The sequence below is a fragment of the Ambystoma mexicanum genome, chromosome 5p (assembly GCF_040938575.1).
Source record: "Ambystoma mexicanum isolate Mex_15411 chromosome 5p, UKY_AmexF1_1, whole genome shotgun sequence".
Taxonomy (NCBI): Eukaryota; Metazoa; Chordata; class Amphibia; order Caudata; family Ambystomatidae; genus Ambystoma; species Ambystoma mexicanum.
This window is the reverse complement of record NC_090930.1, coordinates 74,878,739-74,900,407: the sequence shown is the minus strand read 5'-3', so window position 1 is coordinate 74,900,407 and position 21,669 is coordinate 74,878,739. Positions and strand designations below refer to the sequence as shown.

The window sequence follows — 21,669 nt, the reverse complement described above, 5'->3', positions numbered from 1 at the left end:
AAGGATTACTAAGGTTAATTGGATCCTTTGTCCGCCAAGCCTGGATAAGATAGCTTGCTACACAGAGTACCACTTTGATATCTTCACAGCTTTTGAAGAGCTGAAGCGCTACACTGACGTATGCCATACATATTACATAGAGATGTTAGGAACTTGCGTCGGGCAACGCGATAACCATTACAGAAGAGAGAATTAAGCAATGATTCCTCCATTAAACCACAGACTGGACAGGTGTCAGGATTAGTCAGGCGAGTACAAAGGCAGCGAATATGGCAAGGGAAATGTGCACCCAGGAACAACGACTCAGGTATGCTAGAACCCAGGAGTGCAAATAGAGTGTGACATCAAAACCAATATATGAAAAGGGATGTGGGGTAAGCACCTGACCGCGAGGAAAGTCGGCAAGCGCCTTACCCCCAATTGCTGTTACAGGTACTGACAGCGCTAAACCCACGTGGAGGGCAAGCAATGACAGGATCTGTGTACTAACACTCTTGATGGTATTACATAAGGGAACTTAAGAACTGTACTCACGAGGACGAGAAAAACCTCTTGAATGTCAGCTAGCCCACGAATCCTGTTGAATGAAACTGGGACCCCGAAAGGCTAGAACAGCAATGGAAGGAAAACTAAATACCTAAGTTGGAATAGTGTTTACAAAATAGTGAGGAAAACATAAGCATTCACACAGGAGCTAGCTACTACTGCACACCACACCTAATAATCAAAGGGAAAATAAATGCAGGAGTGCAGTGGAAAACATGGAATGGATCCTCTAGAAAGTAAGGATCAGGAGCAGGGAAAAAACGAAATAACCTATGCAAGCTTCTCCCTACCCCTCCAAGGGAAAGACAGGAAACTAAACTAAGAGGAAGGCTAAGGCAAACGGGTAACAGCAGCAAAGGACAGAGTCAAAGAAATATAGAACACAGACAAACTGGGCTGCATCTAAAAGGGGAAAGCACTGAGAAATGCTGCCTGCAAACAGAGGAAGACAAAAGAGGAATCAAGGGAGCAGAAATCAATTAGCGCATGAATCCGAAATTCAGGGCGGAGGAAACAAGAAAACAGGAACAAGGGAGTAGGTACAAAGGCAAGGAACCAGGAACCAGGGACTAGTCAAAAACAGGAACACTGCAAACGATGACCAGCGCTGGACTGAAGTAAGACTGAGGCTTTTAAAGCTGCTTAACGAGCACACGCCTCGGGTGTGCTGATTGCTGCACCTGCCGCCACAGCTGTTACCTATCCTCCACCCAACCTTGTGTTGCAAGGGTGGAGGTGGAGCAGTGGGCCAGGCATTCTGGGAAGGATAGTCATTTGGTTAAAGAAGCATGCTGGCTGCCAAAAACCTGGAATGGATCCGGAAGGGAAGTAGCTTGGAAAATAGGGATTTAGCGCTCCCAAATCATCACAGCACTGTAGCATAATGTTCGGAGGAAAAGTCCAGTAGGGAATAAACCCCAAATCATGCCCCCAAATGGTGGGAACGGGAGCGAAGGGAGCGAGTCGTGACAACAGGTCTCATCGATTCCTCCACTAAACCACAGACTGGACAAGTCTCATTGCCATCTGAGACCCATTTCTTTGTGACACTTGCCAAATTCAATTGGGAGACACTGACACTAATATAAAGGCTACAAGTTGACGGGGGCCCAACCAAGTCTAGATAACTTTCAAACTCCTAGACAGGTAGATGGAACCCACTTAGAGGTTCATACACTCATTACTTAGCTCTGCATCAATGAGGGCCCGTGAGATATTCTTGGCTTTAATTCGATCTCCATGAGTGATGCCCTGAGGGTTCTGCCATAGGTCAACCAAATCCATCCGCACAAGCTGAAACCATGGCAGGGATCTACCACCCTCTCCCTCCAGTATATGTAGTACGGCTTCTTTGTATCTTTTAAACTCTGGAACCAACCACAATCTCAGCCAGAATAGTACAGGTCTGAAGATGGCCTCTTTTTGGATTGGTCTAAGACCCAATTCAAGATAGATTGGAGTCCCAAAAGTTTTCAGAATGGATCATTCCACCAGCCCCAACTCATTACAATCTGCGTACCCCCAAATTTCGGCCCCATACATGGCTGATGGTTTGGCCTGGACTGTAAACATTTTGAATGCAGGTGAAATGGGACTTTGACCATGAGTGTAAAAAAAAATCTCAGTATCCCTCCCCCGTATTTTTCCAACTGCAGGCTGGCTTTAACCACTTGCCTTGATCGTTAAACCTCAAGCCTAGGCAATCATAATGTTGCACCTGCTCAAGGGGGGGTATTATTGATGACCAGCCTACATTTTATAAGTTTACTAAATTTGTGGTGAAAAACTAATTGCTTACTTTTCTCCATATTAATCTTCAGTTGGAGCTCGGAGCATTTCTCCACAAAGGCCTCCAGAGTGGTCCTAATTCCCTTTACAGAGGTCATTAGAATAACTGCATCGTCCGCAAAGAGAACCTTTGGACACATTTCCAGTCCCAGCATTTCCTCCTAACATGCCTTCTTACTACCTCGTCGATATATAACAAGAAGCGAAGCAGGGCTAGGGTAGAACCCTGCTTCTCTCCTCTCAAAACTTCAAACGTATCTGTGAGTTCCCCACCCAATCCCCATCAGACTGAGGCGGTGTTATCAGACTATAACTGGATTATTATTTTCAGAAGGCCAGCTGGGACTGCCCTTTTTTCTAAGGTTGCCCGAAGGATCACTCTTGACACGGAGTCGAACGCCGTCCTGAGGTCGACGAAGGGAGAATATACCTTTAACTTTTTTAGGTTGGCGTACTTCTGCATTTGTTTTTTATGCGTAATGACATTTTACGTTGATGAAAGGCGAATAAATGAAGAGTTAGGAATTGCTTTCAACTGGGTTTCAACTGTAGGAACTTTGACGTTTGATTGGTGATCTTTGTGAATTAGGCTAGTGCGTTTGCTATTTGCCAGGGAGAGACCTAAAAGAAGACTATCATGACTCAATTTCATATTGAATTTTTCCATTCATGCTGATCAACAAATGTTCCACTATTTCTCCTTTTACATGATTGCTGTATACTGCATGATACATCAATAAAGTTTTAAGAGACTGCACCTGAGTGTTCTATTGTGTGGTCAATAGCTCCGAGTGGAAATCAAAGCCCTTCAATGAGTGCAAAGATCACCTAGCCTGAAATGTAGCCCAATGGTAAGAACTCTATTACACTGTTAGAGCTTGTGCAGAGGGGAAAAGGGCAGCCTCACCTTCGCGTCTCCTTGACTAGTGCTCAGGGTGCAACAATCAGAAAGAGAGGCTTCAAATACAGTCTTTGCAGGTGGTTAGAGCCTCCATTGTAGGATTGTTGATTTGCTGTAGCGCTGGAAGTTGTGAGAAAAAGTGGAGGCACAGAATATAGGATTCTACACTTCCTGTTGTCTAATTAAGCCTTAGTGCTGTGCGTGGCGGGTAGAATTCTCAGGCTCCAGATGTCCATCCAATGCGAAACAAGGCTAATAAAAGAGGGTTTCGGGCACCCAATGCCTATGAATTCCTCCCCTCTTCCCCCCGGGTGCTAAGTCTTCTAGCACCTGCTTCAATGATGGGGATGCTGCGACATTATTAGATTCATTTGTTTTTTAAAGACTCAGGCATGGAGATTTGCACGCAGTGCTTCATTCTTATAGAGACATGGCACTGCGCGCAGAGCAGCCGGGGATCGTGAGCCCACAGAAGTTGCTGTCGCATGGAGGAGGAGGAGGAAGTGTGTACCAGCCCCAGCAGACAAATGGGAAGAGCGGTGCAGTATGGAGATGGAGGCAGGTGCAGCCGGCATGCCATGGAGCCAGATAATAATGGCCCCAGGTTTGGGGTGTGGAAGTGGGCAAGTCCTTGTGGTGAAGTGCCTGAGGGACGAATGTTCGGCTGGGTACAACCGGGCATGAAACAAACCCAAGTAATATTGCCCAAAATGTGTGCAGAATCCTGTTTTCTGATTACCTGAGACTATTTTAGCATTCCTTCAAGGGGGTTAAAGAGGAGTAAATATACTCTAATATCACCTACGTAAACAATGTATTAAATTCAGTCGGTATGATCTAAGGAGGTATATGTGTGTGTGGTTAACTGGAAGATGGATATTAATCTGTTGGAACTGTGCTAGGCTTTTATAGCTGTTGAAAGGATTGTTATTGATAACTTTCTGGATTATTTTGGATCTTCCTGATCCGTATATCCGTATAGTGGTCCCATCACGCTTGGATGTCTACCACGGGGCTATCTTGACAGCAGTGTAGAATCATAACCCCATGCTGATCTTCAGCCTGCAACACAAATCGCATCACAGTAGTACTGAAAGCCATCCGTTAAACAAAGAACCTGCTTTAAGACGTATTTCAGGCCATACATCCCCACCCTCCAATCTACCTCTTCAAAATCTTCCAGCGTTAGTAGACTGGGGACCTTCTTCCATAACGTTTTCTAACATCCAGACAACTATATACAAGCTGCTTGGTGACTAAGCCTGTTATGTCCCTGGTAGAACTTTCTGTAATGCCCTGTCAAATCACTTCAAACTCAAAGCAAATTTCTTGAAGTTCTAGAAAACCTCAATGACTCATCTCCTGCACCACTAGCCAATAAGACTTCCAAGAGCTCCACCCACCAAACCGTCATCCGAGGACCATAGCCCTAAGGCAGTGATGGGCTTCTGTCCTACTATTCTTTCTAATCCTTGTTCCCTTCAATGCAGTTCATCATTCCTTTGGGAGATCAGATAGGATTCCTTTGGCAAACTGTTTGTTCCATTGTGATTACTCTTTTCATTTCATTACACTTACCTTGGACTTTACTGGCCATTCCTGCGGTCCATGTAGTCCTCAGTCAAACACTTTTCTTAAACCTGTCCATCAATGCAATACTTTCGGCGCCTTGCAGAAACCCCACAATAAACACATTGCCAGTCATAGAACAAAACCATTGGAAACATTCATCACTCAAATCACTACAATGTGTCAATTTCCAAATCCATCGCCTATAAATAAGGTACATATGAGTATGTGTTCAATTCGTATTTTTTGCTCCATTCAATTTATAAGCAGAAACCTATAACCTTTATTAGTATATATTTTGGGTTTTTTCTTGTCTATGAACTAGGCTTCAATCGGTTTATAAAGGGTAACAACAGTCAAACTGTCTACCATTACTTTAAGACAGACTATCATTTATAAAGCCATCCACAAATATTCTGTGCTGTACATTTCAGTGCAAAGGACTAACTTTAAACAACTGGGATTATACCTTTAACGTGCATGGTTCTTGAGGTGTTCTGCCACACGTGGGAAGGAGAAAGGTTAAGTGGCCTTTAACGCCAACACATATGTAACCCGTTAAACATGCCTGTGCTGAGAAACCTGGCTCCACAACCACCTAGCGTTTCAGGTTTCCTGGGACCTGGTTTAACAATAAGCTGCAGACGAGTCAACAGTCTGCAAGCAAGTCCAGTGCAGAATCCACGCAGCCTGTATCGAGCGTATGCCTCGAACAAAAAGGTTTTACGCACAGAGAGCACTTAGGAAAGTTCAGGTTCCTGCCCCACGAGACAGCTGCCTACGGGAAGCGAGCCTGCAGGCAGCACAATGAGATGGGAGAAGTTAGCTGGGGAGCCACACACCTACCGCATGCAGACAGAGAGCCGGCCAAGGCCTGCCAGAAGCTATCCGCGAATAGCATTGAAAACGCAAGTGATATTTCAATTACATTGAGCAATGCGTGTTTTTACGTGTATCGCACCAATACAGAGATAGGAATAATGCAACATGGGAGCGAAGTATAAAGTCAGAAAGAAGGCTTGTGGTTAGGAAAGGCACATTAGGAGGGCATGTATATACTAAATGTCAATCAATGCGGGAACACGATGTCATTTTGGTAGCTTGTATAGCGCTTCAACTGCCAGAAAGCCCCTTCAACCTGGTCAAAAGGTTTATTACACAGGCTGATTTACAAGAGATCTGTTGGGGCTATGATTGCGTCAGTTGGTGATGCACCAGTGCCTTTTAAAAGCCATGCAGGGTCCTATTAGGAGCAAAGCGAGTGTCAGGGTGTTCCTATATAATGATCTGGGATGAGGCTGGAAGAAGTTACCTGCAGGGGCTGGGACACAACCGCCCAATTCCAACACACAGAAATGTTGTTAGACAGTAGCATTTTTTTTATTTAAATGTTAGTGTGTTTTATTAAATGTTTTTAGGGAGAAACAAACAAACATTGTCAAATATCAGTTGTAACATAATTGCATAGAGTATTTAGTGAAGAGCAGTAATACATATGGAATAGATTGACAGACGAGTTCTTGTCAACGTCATTTGACTAGCTCAGTGCGTGTCTGAAGGGAGGAGAGTATCACGTGTTCACAAGCTGCCACTGAACAGGTGTGTGTGGGCACAAAAGAAACCACCAAATCCACAAACTTCAATATTCCTAACGTGCACATTCCTTTGTGATAGGAAGATACACAGCTAGTCCTAAAAAGAAGTTATACATCAAACGCGAAACAATATACGGACATTTGGACATGTTCTTTAAAAGGAGTTTCTGAAAACTAGAGCCAACAAAGTACTGTTAGATTTATGAAGGCAAATCACTAAAAGCGTGCACAAAACACACTAAGTGTTATATGTCCATCCTGCTAATTGGTCAAATTCGAAGAAAAAAGCACAATTGTAATGTATTTGTTTTGTTGTGATTGCTGAAGGTTTGCTTGATGCAAGCTAAAAGCTGAATAAAAAAATATATAAAACATTGAACCGTCCACCCTTAGAAATGAATACCATTCAGAGCTGTCACATAACAAGAGTACCATTCCCCAGAGAACGTGAGCAAATCCTCCACTGCCCAGAAAGCTGGGACCTGCTGTGTTCTACATGTTTTATTTATTTGTATTTAGTGTTAAGAACCTTTACAAATCAACAAAAGTTAAAAACTTTTCATCAATAAAACATACATTTACAGCTGCCATACCTCAAAAGTATTTTTTTTCAAAAATGACTGTTAAAATAGAGCACTATCTTACTCGATTACCCTGTAGACTTTATCAAATGCAACACATTTCCAGATCAAGGGAGCAACGAGTTGGTCAAGTCACAATGACAGAATGTTAATTCATACAATGTTACAAATATTAAAATATATCAGGAAACTAAGAAAGGAATAATTGAATGCTGTTCCACGCTATCTGCTGCTAAGAGTTTCGTAATAGCACACAATAACCAGTACAAGGCAATATGTACACTTTCGGTATCCGTATTGAGACAATAGTTCCAAAAAGCCTCATGCTTTACAGTATCAGGATTATGGACGTACTTGCCAAGGGTAATCATAGAAGCTGAACGCAGTTGTTTACATTCAGTAAGGGTTTCTAGTCGCGCCTAGAAACACTTGTGTACAGGCGCGTTATAAATGCCACATCATATCAAATGCTTTGCGGTTTCGAGTTTACCTGGGACTTTGGATTTACGACAGACCCTGTGGATAGGGGAATCCACAGTGTGAGAACCCTTAAATACTAAGAGCAGGAGTTGGTTTATTCTGAGTATCAGGTTCCGCAATGCCGGGCTGGGGCACCATCTTAGGTACCTTTGGGTTTAGAGGAATCCGTGTGTGACATTGGAGACATATTTAAAGGTGCTTAAGGTCGAGAGGTGCACATAGTTGTTTGTCCAATCCCATTGCACTAGTTTGCTCTTAAATATGTGTTTCAGAGTAACAAACCTAGTTCCGCGTGCAAAATAGGGTTGCCAATTTATGTGCTTATACAATTTGTCATTCATCCGAATGAATTCAATTCCACAATGTTCTTGATTTAACCCTCTGTGGCCTCCCACCAAGGCTAGCATTTGGTATTCAGGGTGCGAGTTAGCTTTTAGGTGTAGAACTCCCTGCTTGGCCAACAAAAGACGCCTTAGGTAGACTAGACCCAACCGCAGCCTTGAATATTCAACCGCGGTTGATGGTGAACGTTTCAAAAGCCTTCTCCAGAAGTATCCTTTAAGTCTGTCCAACCAACTTAAATCACACATGGCCAAAGCCTCCAAGCCGTTCAGAATGATGGGACAAAAACTTTGTCTGTAGAGGGCGAATAGCTCAATCAAGTACGCCAGGCGTCGAGCCTATGGCGCCTTTCTCCTTTGTATAACTATAGTTGCGGCTAGCACTTTTCAAGTCCCAGGTAGGGGTATTTTGAAACATATTCCAGGTTCCCCAAACTGGTAATAAAGCTGGGGCATTTGACCCTCTTAGCCGCTACCAACATAACCTTTGTTTTATCCATGTTAATAGATCGTTTTCTGCTGTATATGTGAGTAGTGTGGCAAACATCCCCTATGCTCCACTAAAAGTGTGGTTGAACATTACTAAGCCGTCAGCGTAAAATACATGGTAGTGACTGCTCTACAATTCTGGGGCAACAGCCGACGACCAAGGAGAAAGGGGGTGGGGGGAGGAGGAAATCGGCCAAGTATATATTATACAACAAGGGAGCCAGGTACAGCCTTGCTTCACTCCTCTATGGATCAAAAAACTGGCCGTCATGGGGCCTGGATCATCCAGTCTCATACGATCCAAAGTCGTATGATGCAGGCACTTCAATACACACACAAGTCACTTCGGACAACCCCAACATATAACTCATAACTTTTCCCGGTACACACCATCAAAAGCAGCCAGAAAAATCAACAAATATTTTGTACAGGGCCGACTCTCCCTGCGCTGAGGCAGTGCTGAGGCTCTTGAAACAGTATGTCCATAGCCCTCAGATTATGAGCGGTAGAGCTCTCCGGGCGAAACCCTGTCTGGGTGAATTCAGGCAGCTGCTTATCATCCACCCAAGACTGCAGGGTCTTTAGAACAAGGGTTGAACAAAAAGTTTCCCCCGTAGAATCCAGGAGGGACAACAGTCTGTAGTTCTCCGGCATCAACCTATCTCCTTTTTTATAAACTGGAAGAAATACAGACTGCTGCCACGAAACTTGTCAAATAGGCTTTTTAGGATCTTGGCTTGAAGACATTGGCGAGCCCATTTAGACCAGGTACCCTCGAGTTCTTAAGCTTCTGTGTTAATATTTCTATGTCTTATTCGAACGCCAGCCACCCAGTATGTACTGCAAGGCCACCTCACTTATAGGGCTATGGTCTTTATCCTTTAAATGCTTAAGCCAGTCCTTTCCTTTATAGGGTTTAAGGTTTGTCTCCTGCAATCGCCATTGGCCCGTGCCAGTATCTCTGATATTTCTGCTAGCGCCACTTCTAAGCATTTTTTGCCAATGATGATATTTAATAGAGTATCTCCAGCGCTTAACCCAGTATTTATATTCTCTCTTAATCACCAGTGACTGTAAACGCATTTCGTGTTCGGAACCACCAGCCCTACGCCCCACTCTCAATTTCCGTCTCATTTCTCTCTTTGCATCAGGAAAAGTGCTATCAAACTTGTTAGTGTGTTTTCCTTTCTCATTAACTGCCCAGCTGGGAATGCTTCGGTTTCGTTGCTAAGTTCTTCAACCAATCTTCTATTTCATAACCGTTTAGCCTACCCAACGATTCAATGTCACCACTGGTAAGCTGTGCCAGAGGACTGCTCTCACCCTTTGGATGTGTCTTGCTGTCCAGCGTATGCAATTACCAGCGTGATTCATTTGTATACCAGAGCAACTGTGGGGTTGTCACCACATGGTTACTAATAGTGGGGTCCAAGACATTGTGGTCACTATAATCGTTCGGTAACACCTTAAGTTACACTGCTGCCATAAGACATATATTAATCACAAAGAAATAATCCAGGGTAGCTCTGCTTTAGTTTGCACGCCATGTGTGTTGCCCCGGGATATCCACCCTGATTCTACCATTCAACTGTGTGAGGTACCAGTTTCTCAAAAGATTTTCCCATTTGGATCCCTTGCAATGACTACTCTTCTGTAGCATTTAACATTTTGTAGTTATGTTTCGATAGGTGGCACACGCCAGCTCATGAGAACACCTAGCGGTCAGGTCACCACCTAGTAGAAGTAACTGATTATGCTGGGCCCTCCCCATGCTGCAAAAATGTCTTCCAGTTGGAATTGGATGTCTTCCAAACAAAGCGTTTCTGGGGAGATGTAAACATTTATTATCAGCGCCTTCCCAACCACTACTTTGGTGTCGGGCCGCAATTCAACCGCTTGCACCATTGCATCGGCAAAAGGTAGCGTCACATTGCGTGAGCCAATTTCTTGGCTCGCATCAATGATCAACCCCCCCATAGGGTCTACCCCTGGGTCCCTTCTTGGCCATACCTTGGTATAAGTGATACCCATCCACATACAGCGGGGAGCCAAACCAAGTTTCCTGGAGAAGAAAAACATAACTAGTTATTAATTGCCTCAACCCCTCAGCCTGTATTAAATGGCTATGTACTCCTAGTGTTCCAACTGGCGATCTTATAAATTCAATTCCCTCTGGTAAATTGTTCCCTAGGGAACTCGTCAGGCTGGTACACCGGAGTCCAGTGCATAGTATCAGGCCCAAACTGCGTATTCCCATTATGAGATGTAGATGTAAAAGGCCCACACTGTGTTCCCATGGGAAAATGTGTAAGGGGCGTTTAAATTATCTGGTGGGCATGTGGTTGCATAAGAATGGGACCTTACAACATTAGGCATCCCAAAGGATTGGTGTGTGACTGTGTGAGCTCAGTCACACTGTGTAATAGTTGTGGAGATCGTATTATAATGATTGATTGATTTATTCGGCGATTATACAGCAAGTGTTTCAAAGTGCAACCATGTATGGGAGAAGAAGATAAATGATCTTACTAGGCGTGGTACATTCAGGTCGTAGTCCATAGACAGGAAGAGCGAGGGGGCGGGGCTAATGGGGGATCAAACCAACCAGAACATAGGTTAAGTGCTAAGAGGTACCATTCCCATGGGTCGTAACCGAGAGTGCAGAAGTGCTGTGGCAGTTAACCCGAGGGGAGGCCCTTGAACAATGGGAAAACCCAAATGGGCAGCTTAAGGTTAGAGAACGATGGGGGTTGGTCTTCCCATTTGTACAATCAAGCCATACTATTAATTCCAGTATGGTTCATTTGCAACAACGAATGGCTACGGCTAAGTTAGCCTTAACAATGAATGAGCCCCGTCCAAGCCTGGAGACGGCCAGGTCAAAGAGCAGGGAAGTAACAACAGAGTTAGTTGCACTTCACTAACACATACATATAAACCATTACACATGTCTTCAGCGAGCGGTTCAATTAGTAGCTGCTATTTTCTGCTTTTTGAGGATTTTTTATATGTCTCCTCAACAATTAATCAGACAGATGTTGTGAAATAGAACATGGTAACAAAAGAACATACATTTACATTGGTGAGTGCATTGTGAAATAGTGGATATACATACACAAAGTACAGTGAGATTCCTGTTGTAAACATACATAGTAAAAAAACTTTCATCCAGTCAAATAGTGCATATATGGAATTTCTCATATGCACAACCCATGGAACGGTGGCCAATGCAGTCAGAGCAAAAGCGTGTGTGTTTCTAACTGTCGAGAAATCAGTCGTTGGCACTTAACCAGTTACACTATGTCCTGGATAAAGAAATGACCAGTTCATCGCCGAACTAAATAGATAAAGACCAATCTAAGGTCTAGTGGCAGAGCAGGGCCAGGAGGCAAGTGCAGAAGACTGGCGAGGAAGCGTGGGACCTGTGGGGCTCTGAAGGTGCACCGAGCAGCAGTCAGCAAACTCAGTAGAGTAGTGGCTAGAGGGAAAGAAAGCGGGGGGGAGGTGCTTAGCAGGGGAGAGGGAGAGAGAAGGAGGAAGCGAAGAGGATGGTCTTCAAGAGTTTCTGGAACTTTAGGTGTTCCAGTTCAAGACGGAGAGAGGCTGTTCCAGAGGGAGGTACCTGTGGAGGATAAATATCTCCCCCCAAATCTCTGCTTGGACTCACTCGCAGAGCGTTGGAGGAAGACGAGCAGAGGGCTCGGGAGGGAGAGCATTTAGGAAGAGAGTGTTGCAGGTAGAGTGGGCCCAGGCCCCAGAAAGCCTTGTGGACAATGCAAAGGGCCTTGAACGTGATCTTTGCAGCCCTGGGGAGCCAGTGGAGGGATTTCAGCACCGGAGAGATGCAGTCCCTTGGGTAGAGGACGGAGAGTAGAAGCAGGGAGGTTGAGAAAGAAGCTGTTGCAGTTGTCCAGCCTAGAGAGGACCATGGCTCTGGAGACGGTGAACCTCTAGGGGAAAGTGAGAAAAGGTAGAAAACTCTGAGAAGGTGCAGTTGGTAGTGGGGCTGTTTAGAGATGTCCGACATGTGAGAAGAGAAGGAGAGAGTGGCGACAAAGATAACCCCAATGGTCTGAGAGATGTGTCAGCTTGCACACTACTATTGCAGAGCTCGAAAAGTGCTAGCTACTTTTGGCTAACCAGGCCCAATGATGCCTTACAACTGAAGTTATGTGGATTCAACTCTCTGCGTTTCTGACCATCTAGAAATAAGCATTAGGACACATCTATACAACACTTAAGCACAATTGACAGTGATTGTTTGCAACTTATGTGGAAGTTAGAATTGTGGACTGCTATGTGCTAACTCCTAGTTCCCCAGTGTTAGCTCCTGGTCACTGGTTAATGCTGGATACCCGGGACTCTGAGCTGCTTTTAGCTTCTGCTCATCCAATCTTAATTTTGATCCCTGTATTGTTAGCGAGATGTGCGCACACTGCCTTACGATTTGGAGGGTGTGTCAGCTCAGGCACACAGCTATGTTTGAAATGTGTCATCCTGTGCACCCTGTGGTATATAGTAGGACAGATTTGCCATTATGTGCTTGATATGTGCTGTGGTTGGGAGGATGTCCGCTTGCACACACTATTCTATGGTTGGGTAGCTTCACCATCACGTGCACTCTGTGGAATGATGAGAGCATGTCAGCGTGGGCATACTGTGGCATTTTTGGGGTAATGTGCCATCACGTTCACACTACGCTGTGGTTGAGATATACTAATGTGTACTTTGGTTGGGGGGGGCACTTGTGCACACTGTGCTATTTTTGGGGAGCTGTACAAGCACAAAGGATAGAGGCATGCGCCAGCTCTCCCACACTATGCGGGGCTCGTGTACAGCGTGCTATAGTTTGAGAGATGTGTCCGCTGTGCTATGTTGGGGAGATGTGTCATCAGATGCTTGCTGTGGTTGGTAGGATGTGTCAGTGTGTGCACACTATGCTGTGGTTGGTGAGACATGTCAACTCGCACAAATTGGTTTTTGAGATGTCAGCTCACCCACCGTGCCCTGTGCTTGGTGAGATGTGTCAACTCGCTCACCCTGTGCTGTGGTTAGGGAGATGGGCCCGTGCGTGCGTGCTGTGGTTAGGTAGATGTGTCGGGCTCGAGTACACTGTGCTGTGGTTGGAGAGACGTGCCAGCTCTTTCTCAGTGCCGTGTTTGGGGAGATGGAATCACACTTTGCTGCAGTTGGGGAGATGGGCCATTAGAAGCACTCTGTGCTACAGTTGGATACATGTCAGCTCGCGCACACTGTGCTTGGTACGGGAAGTGAAATCACAAACTCAGAGCTATGCTTGTAGAGATGGGTTAGTTTGTGCACACGGCTGCTGTTGGTGGAAAGCTCTGCCGGCCCGCCCATACTGTTGAATGAACAGTCCGACACTCTGCCATAATAACCACAGTGCTCTGGGTCGATAAATGTCAGCTCGCGCATACAACACTCGGTTGGGGGCGATGTGCCATCGCTTTCCCTCTGCTGTGTTCGGAGAGATGGCTGCTTGTGCACACTGCTGCTTGTGAGAATCTACCGCACGTGTCGAATGAATAGTGCTATGTGGCAGCAGCTCTCACACACCGTGCCGTGGCTGGGATGGGAGATATGTGGCAGCAGCTCTCACACACCGTGCCGTGGCTGGGGAGATATGTGGCAGCAGCTCTCACACACCGTGCCGTGGCTGGGGTGGGAGATATGTGGCAGCAGCTCTCACACACCGTGCCGTGGCTGGGGTGGGAGATATGTGGCAGCAGCTCTCACACACTGTGCCGTGGCTGGGGTGGGAGATATGTGGCAGCAGCTATCACACACCGTGCCGTGGCTGGGAAGATATGTGGCAGCAGCTCTCACACACCGTGCCGTGGCTGGGGAGATATGTGGCAGCAGCTCTCACACACCGTGCCGTGGCTGGGGTGGGAGATATGTGGCAGCAGCTCTCACACACCGTGCCGTGGCTGGGGTGGGAGATATGTGGCAGCAGCTCTCACACACCGTGCCGTGGCTGGGGTGGGAGATATGTGGCAGCAGCTATCACACACCGTGCCGTGGCTGGGAAGATATGTGGCAGCAGCTCTCACACACCGTGCCGTGGCTGGGGAGATATGTGGCAGCAGCTCTCACACACCGTGCCGTGGCTGGGGAGATATGTGGCAGCAGCTCTCACACACCGTGCCGTGGCTGGGGTGGGAGATATGTGGCAGCAGCTCTCACACACCGTGCCGTGGCTGGGGTGGGAGATATGTGGCAGCAGCTCTCACACACCGTGTCGTGGCTGGGGAGATATGTGGCAGCAGCTCGCTCTCACACACCGTGCCGTGGCTGGGAAGATATGTGGCAGCAGCTCTCACACACCGTGTCGTGGCTGGGGAGATATGTGGCAGCAGCTCGCTCTCACACACCGTGCCGTGGCTGGGAAGATATGTGGCAGCAGCTCTCACACACCGTGTCGTGGCTGGGGAGATATGTGGCAGCAGCTCTCACACACCGTGCCGTGGCTGGGAAGATATGTGGCAGCTGGTGCCCAATGTGCTGATGTTGGTGAGAAACATGATCACAAGTGCTCTGTTGTGCGGTTGGGGGAATACACAGTCACGTCCTCGGGGAGGTGGGGGTGCACGTTGTCCTATGGTGGGGCAGATGAGCTCGCTTGTCAGTGCAGCATGTCGTACAATGGGAGGATCTGCCAGCTTCCTTGCATGCTTTTTGGAGGAGGTTTAGTTGGATTGGAGAGGGGGAGGAATCGGTAGTGCCGTGTGATTTGCCATCTCTGGCATTGTGTTTGTTCCATTGTTAGGACATCTGTGATTGGTGATTCGGGCACTCCACACTATCCCACAAGAATGACTTGGGCTGGTGGAACATGAAACCAGTGCCTGGCTATCGCAGCTCTGGCACGGAGGCCGTTACTTCATCGCAAGTCATTTTTTGAGCCCCTTACAGTGTAACGTGCCCACTACTGACCCTTATCTGCTGTAACGCCCAGCTGATATGAAACCACCGATAGAGTAATATCTGCCCACTGGGGGCTCATATAATGCAACACCGGATCCCCATGACCATTCTATGCAGTAACGTGTATATCTTCGTGTCCTACAATGACACTTCAGCCCCATATAAACCCAACCCCCCTCGCCCCCACACACTGTAACATTTGCTCTGCACCGGCCCTTCTACACTGAAACATCCTTCTTATACACCCTAAACTTCAACTTACACTACTCGTACGTAGTCCTTCTGCTCAGCGAAAGGTACTGACAGCTAACACGTGATTGCCACCGTCCCCATGGGGGTCAGAGGCCACAACAGTCTATTAAAGGGTTTATCACATGTTGTGTTTGACACATTACTCGTCATTCCAAATAATGTCCCACGTGGAGCTGCCTATACTGTAACCTGTGTCTCTCCCACCGTGAAACCTCCTATGCTGTAATGTATAAGGACACTGGTATGCTTCACATCTGCGCACCTTGGAAGGTCCATTGTTGCAAACTGCGCCTTCCAAGGCACCTTCCCCTGGGCTACGACAGGGGGCATCTGTCTCCCAGTGCCCCTCCCCTTCCTTGTACGGTGGAGCCTTGAGGGCACCCAACACACTGATTCAGGATTGCAGAATGGTGAGGGTGCAGTTGATACCCCTGTCTGCACGGGCACGTCCAGGGTGGGGGCACACAGCCCACCCCAGAGGGTGGCTCACACACAGTGCAATACAGTGATACTTCATAGCCGCAACGTGCCTCCTTGCCATAATTAAGGATACGAGTAACGCCCCCATCAGAACAGTGCAGTGTCTCCATCTGGGCTCAGTTGACATTCACAGTTTGTTATCATATATTTCTTGGTGTCTGGGGTACAGCATGCACCCTAGAGGCGGCTTGACGTCCAAGCCCCTACTCCTGAAGGGTCAGCACCTGTGCTTCCCGCACCCCACAGCTGCACAAGCTCCACGTCCAGTATCCCGGAGGACCTACCTGGCGGCGTCGGCGCTCGTTGAGGTCGGTGTCTCTCTGCAAGGGGGCAGCGGGGTGGGGGGCCCCAGTGCTCAGCTCCCTGCGGAGCTCGGCCCGCAGTTGTAGATAACCCCCCAGGGTGATGAGGTGAAGCGCCAGGGATAGTGCCAGGAAGCCCAGCAGCAGGCGCCCTCCACCGGCCGGTGGTTCCGGGGGTGCCTCGGGAGTCCGTGGGGGCATAGCGGGGGGCTGCAGGGTCGGCTCCAGTCAGCCACTACTGTCCAATTCTGCAGAGCCGAGAACCGGGGAGACACTAAAGGGAACGCCAGAGAGCCGGGACTCTAGGGGGGTGGGAGGAAAAGGGGTGGAGAGGAGGCAGGCACAGGGGGAGGAGAGGAGGGAGGGGCAGGGGAGAGAAGGAAGGGATGCTGATGTCAGGGTGGGGCAATAGAGGGTCACTGAGTTGGGGGGGACCCTGATGGGAGAGAGTGTGTGTGTAGAAAAGGGGCAGGGCGCTAGAGCAGAGTGAAAGGGCAGCCAGTGAATGGGAGTAAGGGGTGGACCCGACGGGGAAGGGGAGGACACCGGGAGAGAGGGGCCAAGAAAAGTCAGTGTGAGGCAAGGGGGCGAGTGGGATGAGCAGACTGGAAAGAGCAGATACAGTTAGTACTGTGCACGCTTTAAGAACTTTGGAAGCACTTCTATCGGTTTCCGTGCTGCCGAAGTCCATCGGAATTTGAGGGACAAGGCGAAGGAAGGGGGGCGGGGAAGAGACTTGTAGAGGTGGGGGAGGGTAGGAGTGGAGATAGAACGGCAGTGGGAGGGTGGGCATGGGACGAGCATTAGAGGATAGACCAGGAATAATGGGGAGGTACTGGGGGAGGAGATAAGAGGAGGGAAGGGCGAGGAGAGGACGGGACAGATCGACGAGGAACAGGGCAGGAATTGGAGGGAAAATCTATGATATAATGAAGTCCCATATCAGCTGTAAAGTCCAGCTAAATCCCAGGCAGACACGGGGCGCACACGCAAGGGGCGTTCTCATCATAAGAGAACACATCACACGTTCAAGGAAAGTATCCGGTAACAGCGCCACGATGCCGCCGGCGCTTTATAAATTCGAATACATAAAAATAAATAAACAAACATGCGGAGCATTACACCAGTTGAAACACGGTACAGCATACAGCAAACGCAGCACAGTAATACACTAAAACTCAGTTCATGCTATACAAAACACACACCGTACACAATCTGCAATAAATCGAGTGCATTACTACCAACACAATCGAACACAATAGCGCCAATCCAATATATGTACCACAGTACCACACAATGTGTACAAGACAACAGCGTACAATAAGGAAATAACCTACAATATTGTCCAGTGCAAAATGCTACACACAATACAACCCCACACAGGGCAATGCAACATGTCGCCCAAGAACAGCGATGCTATGCAGAACGATACAATCCCTAGAAAACACACAACAGCGGGGTATCGTATCTTATATACAGCACAATGCCAATCGAAATGTAATTTAATATAAACTATTGCGTGCGTTACACGACTAAGCCTGCAAAGCGTATTTGTACACAGCAGCCAGCCTTCAAATATGTGAGCCCTCATTAATCACCAGGTGCGTCTTGCTCACCCCTTCCTCCAAAGTCCTTGGAAATGTGTAACACCTAGAGGCGGAGCCAGCATCAACATTTTGGGGGGCTGGATGGCAGTTTTGAAAACTGTTAGTGAGACAGGACATTAAACCTATTGCGCTACTGATTACTACCCCCAACCACCCGTGCTACCGCCGCCTCCTCCCCAAGACAAGGAGGCTGAGTAGATATTAGGCCTTCCTTTGGCTCATTAGATCCATCTTTCACTCCAACTCACCAGAGGTATAGCCATGATTCTGTAACAAGTGGGGCCTGGAGCTAATGGAGTAGGGCCCACACTAAGAAGAGCCTGCAGACGGAAGGACACTGCACAGGAGTGACAGAGAGTAGTGAGGGAGGCCAACCAATCAAGGACAGGTTGTCCCCTTGAAAGGTTTTTAAATAATGGGTTAAAATAGTGCATTTTTCAGTACACATTCTGTGTTAAATTAGGTAAAAAGCCACACATGTTTACAATCGGCAGGGTAAGACATAAAAAGACCACTAGACGCCAAGCCACCAACAATGCACAGAAACATTTTCAAACGCCTTTGCTCATGATATGATAGGATATAAGTCATTTATAAAGCGCCTGTGCTCAAGTGTTTCTAGGCGTGACAAGACAAGGAGGGTGAAACAGAAGGAGGACAACCAACGATCTTACTAGGCCTTCTGTCATTCAGATCGCGCAAGTGCGGCAAATCGGGGAGGAGTGCCAATGGGGGATGGAGGGTGAGGCGAAGTGCAGGTCACTCAATAAGTGCTGCCAGGGGGTGGCTCTTAAGGGCAAAGAGAAGAGACTGTAGGGTTACAGATGCAAACCCTTAAGTGCTGAGGGAGCCCGGAGGCAGTGTGAGGGCAACTGGACACGCAGGCTCCTGGGCCCGAGTTCAGGGGTGGCCAGGTGACCAGTGTGTGGAGCTGTCAGGGACATTAGCAGGGGAGAGGAAGAGAGAAACCGGAAGTGAAAAGGAAGGTCTTGAATTGCTTATGGAACCGGAGGTGATTCTGCTCAAGTTTGAGAGAGGCAGGCAGTCTGTTCCAGAGGGAGGCCCCAGCCGAGGAAAGAGATCTGCCCCCCATTCTCTGCTTGGAAAAGCGTCTGATCCTCAGAGCATTGGAGGCGGAGGAGTGGAGAGCTCGAGAAGAAAGATGCTTAGGAAGAGAACGTTGGGGGTAGGGCAGTCCCAGGCCCCAGAAAGCCTTGTGTATGATGCAAAGGGTCTTGAATTTGATCCTTGCAGCCACAGGGAGCCAGTGCAGCGATTTCAGAGCTGGAGAGATACAATCCCTGGGCTTGAGGACAAGGACAAGTCTTGCAGTCCTGTTCTGGATGAGTTGTAAAGGTCGAAGAGTAGAGACAGGCAGATTTAGAAAGACGCTGTTGCAATAGTCCAGCTTGGAGAGAAGCAGGGCTCTAGAGACACTGATCTTCTGGGGGAAGGAGAGGAAAGGAAGAATACCTCTGAGGAGGTGCAGCTGAAAGTGTGGCTACTTAGAGACGTCATAGATGTGAGGAGAGAAGGAGAGGATGGAGTTGAAGAGGACACCAAGGTTCTTAGCCTCACAAAAAGGAGCAGGAAGAGGGCCCAGCGTGGGCAGCCAGAGAGAGAGAGAGAAAGAGAGAAAGAGAGAGAGAGAGAGAGAGAGAGAGAGAGAGAAAGAGGAAAGGAGGGCGCAGGTGTCCCAATGAGGAGGATCTCGGTTTTACTGGCATTAAGGCGCAGATCATTGGCAGCACACCATTCCTGAATTGCGGCCAGACAGTCTGGTATGAGAGAAGGAGCAGAGGTGGCTGAGGAGAGAATGACGGAGAGCTGGGTTTCATCCACATAGCACTGAAAGTTAGAACATAATGAAGCGATGCAATGGGCCAGAGGAGCCAGGTAGTGGTTGAATAGCCAGGGAGAAAGGTTAGACCGCTGGGGAGCACCACAAGTAGAGCAAGAGATAGCAGAGAAGAAATACCCTAGTTGGACATGGAGGGTCGGTCAGTGCGAAAGGCAGTCAACCAGGACAAGGCGTGACCAGTGATACCCAGGTTGCCACGAAGGCGATTGAGCAGGATGGCATAGTTGACAGTGTCAAAAGCAGAGGATAGATCGAAGAGAATGAGGACAGAAGGAAGATTAGAGTGAAGATTAGATAGCAAGTCTTCGCGAGTGTTATGGAGAGCAGTTTGCATGCTGTCTGGCAGCTCTGAAGCAAGACTGGTAGTCGTGGAGACAACCAACAGATTCAGTATGCAGATTAATCTGGCAGATAGCCAACATTTCCAGGAGTTTTCTCAGGAAAGGTGTGATGGAGATCGGGCGATTGTTAGCCGAGAGGAAGGATCGGCAGAGGGCTTCTTAAGAAGGAGGTGCACAAGGGAGTGCTTAAGGGGGGGAGGTTCCAGTGGCAAAGGAGTGATTGCAGAAATTGGCCAACGCTGGAGCCAGGTTGTCGATGTGGTCCTTGATGGTTTTGGATGAGTAGGGGAGAACCTGCTTTGACAAGACTTTCATAGATCAGACCTGTCTAGAAACATCGTCAGGGCTGCAGGACTTGTAATGAGCTGGTGGCACTGGGAAGTCAGGTGGCGGTACATTTATACGGGTTCGGCGGTATCTGTATTGGCCTCATTACGAGTCTGGTGGGAACCCTGCCGGTGCTACCGGCAGGTTGCCGCCAGACCCTTAAAAATGTACCAGTGCCACCGGCTCATTACGAGTCCGGCGGTGGGGAAGTCAGGCGCCAGAGATTTTGTTAATCCCCATTCCCATAGAGTCCAATAGGATATATGGGAGTGGGGACACGGAAGCACCGGCACCCTTTGCTTACCATGACTGCTGCGCCCGGCACGGTCAAACCCGTAGTTTGCCGTTCCAAAAACAAGGGTGCCGGTGAGCTTACCGGCACCCTTATTTCCAGACTGGCAAACTTGTCATGAGGCCCATAGAATTCCTAGGGTCTATTACCTATGATATGATATGATAGGTTATTTATAACGCGCTTAATACCCAGAGATTTCTAAGAGGGTAGGTAATTAGTTGAGTTTGAATCTAAAATAGACCTCCCTTGCTCACTGACATGGAAAGAGAGTTACATACCATGGCAAGAACATTCTATTTCTCGGGAAGAGACTGTATTCAGCGTAGCTGTACAGTCTCGCTCCAGTCGAATTCGAATTACTTTGTTTTTACTTTAATTGGATCAAGGATTAAATGTGATTTTTATTTTTATTGAAGTGCCGCTTGGCTAATCATAACCTTAAGCACACAAATACAAAGCAATTCATACATACTTCAAATGTCTAAAATAACAGAACATAAAATCCAGAGTTCAAAAATTAAAACTGAAAGAGGACACAATTAAGACGTTTCAGGTAGAGGGAAAATGTGCACCATATATAAAATGCAGTAGCAGTGACGGCTAGTGATTTTGCAGAATATAATGAGCTCCAAAATTGGTCTGACCTAATAAAATCAATATTTGTTAGCACGCCTCTATATCCTTTCTCATGAAAATGCTGAAGAACAGGGCACATAGTTAAAATATGACAAGGAGAATCCACAACAACATTACCAAGCCTACAGTGTCTCTCTTCAACAGGAATGTTTAACCAAGTACCAGTATACTCCTGTGTCTGACCAACATTAAAGCGTAAATGAGTTATGGTAAGATATATAGATGGAATACCGAGCTAATGACTCTGAAGGATGTTTACTTCACCTATAATTTGGTTATATTCTCTACGCTAACCTAGTATAGTGACCTTTTCTTTAATATAAACTAGGC

At 47.4% G+C, this 21,669-nt stretch overlaps 1 protein-coding gene across 4 annotated transcripts in view; it reads right to left on the bottom strand.

Moving 5' to 3' along the window:
- The window catches only part of EDA (ectodysplasin A), a 2,379,945-nt gene extending 2,363,048 nt beyond the window's left edge, over nucleotides 1-16,897 (bottom strand). For all 4 annotated transcript variants that reach the window (XM_069612481.1, XM_069612482.1, XM_069612483.1 and 1 more), the window contains exon 1: nucleotides 16,255-16,897. In XM_069612481.1, coding sequence (XP_069468582.1) covers nucleotides 16,255-16,473 — 219 coding nt within the window. In that variant the 5' untranslated portion in view covers nucleotides 16,474-16,897. The remainder of the gene's footprint in view (nucleotides 1-16,254) is intronic.
- Nucleotides 16,898-21,669: the final 4,772 nt, after the last annotated feature.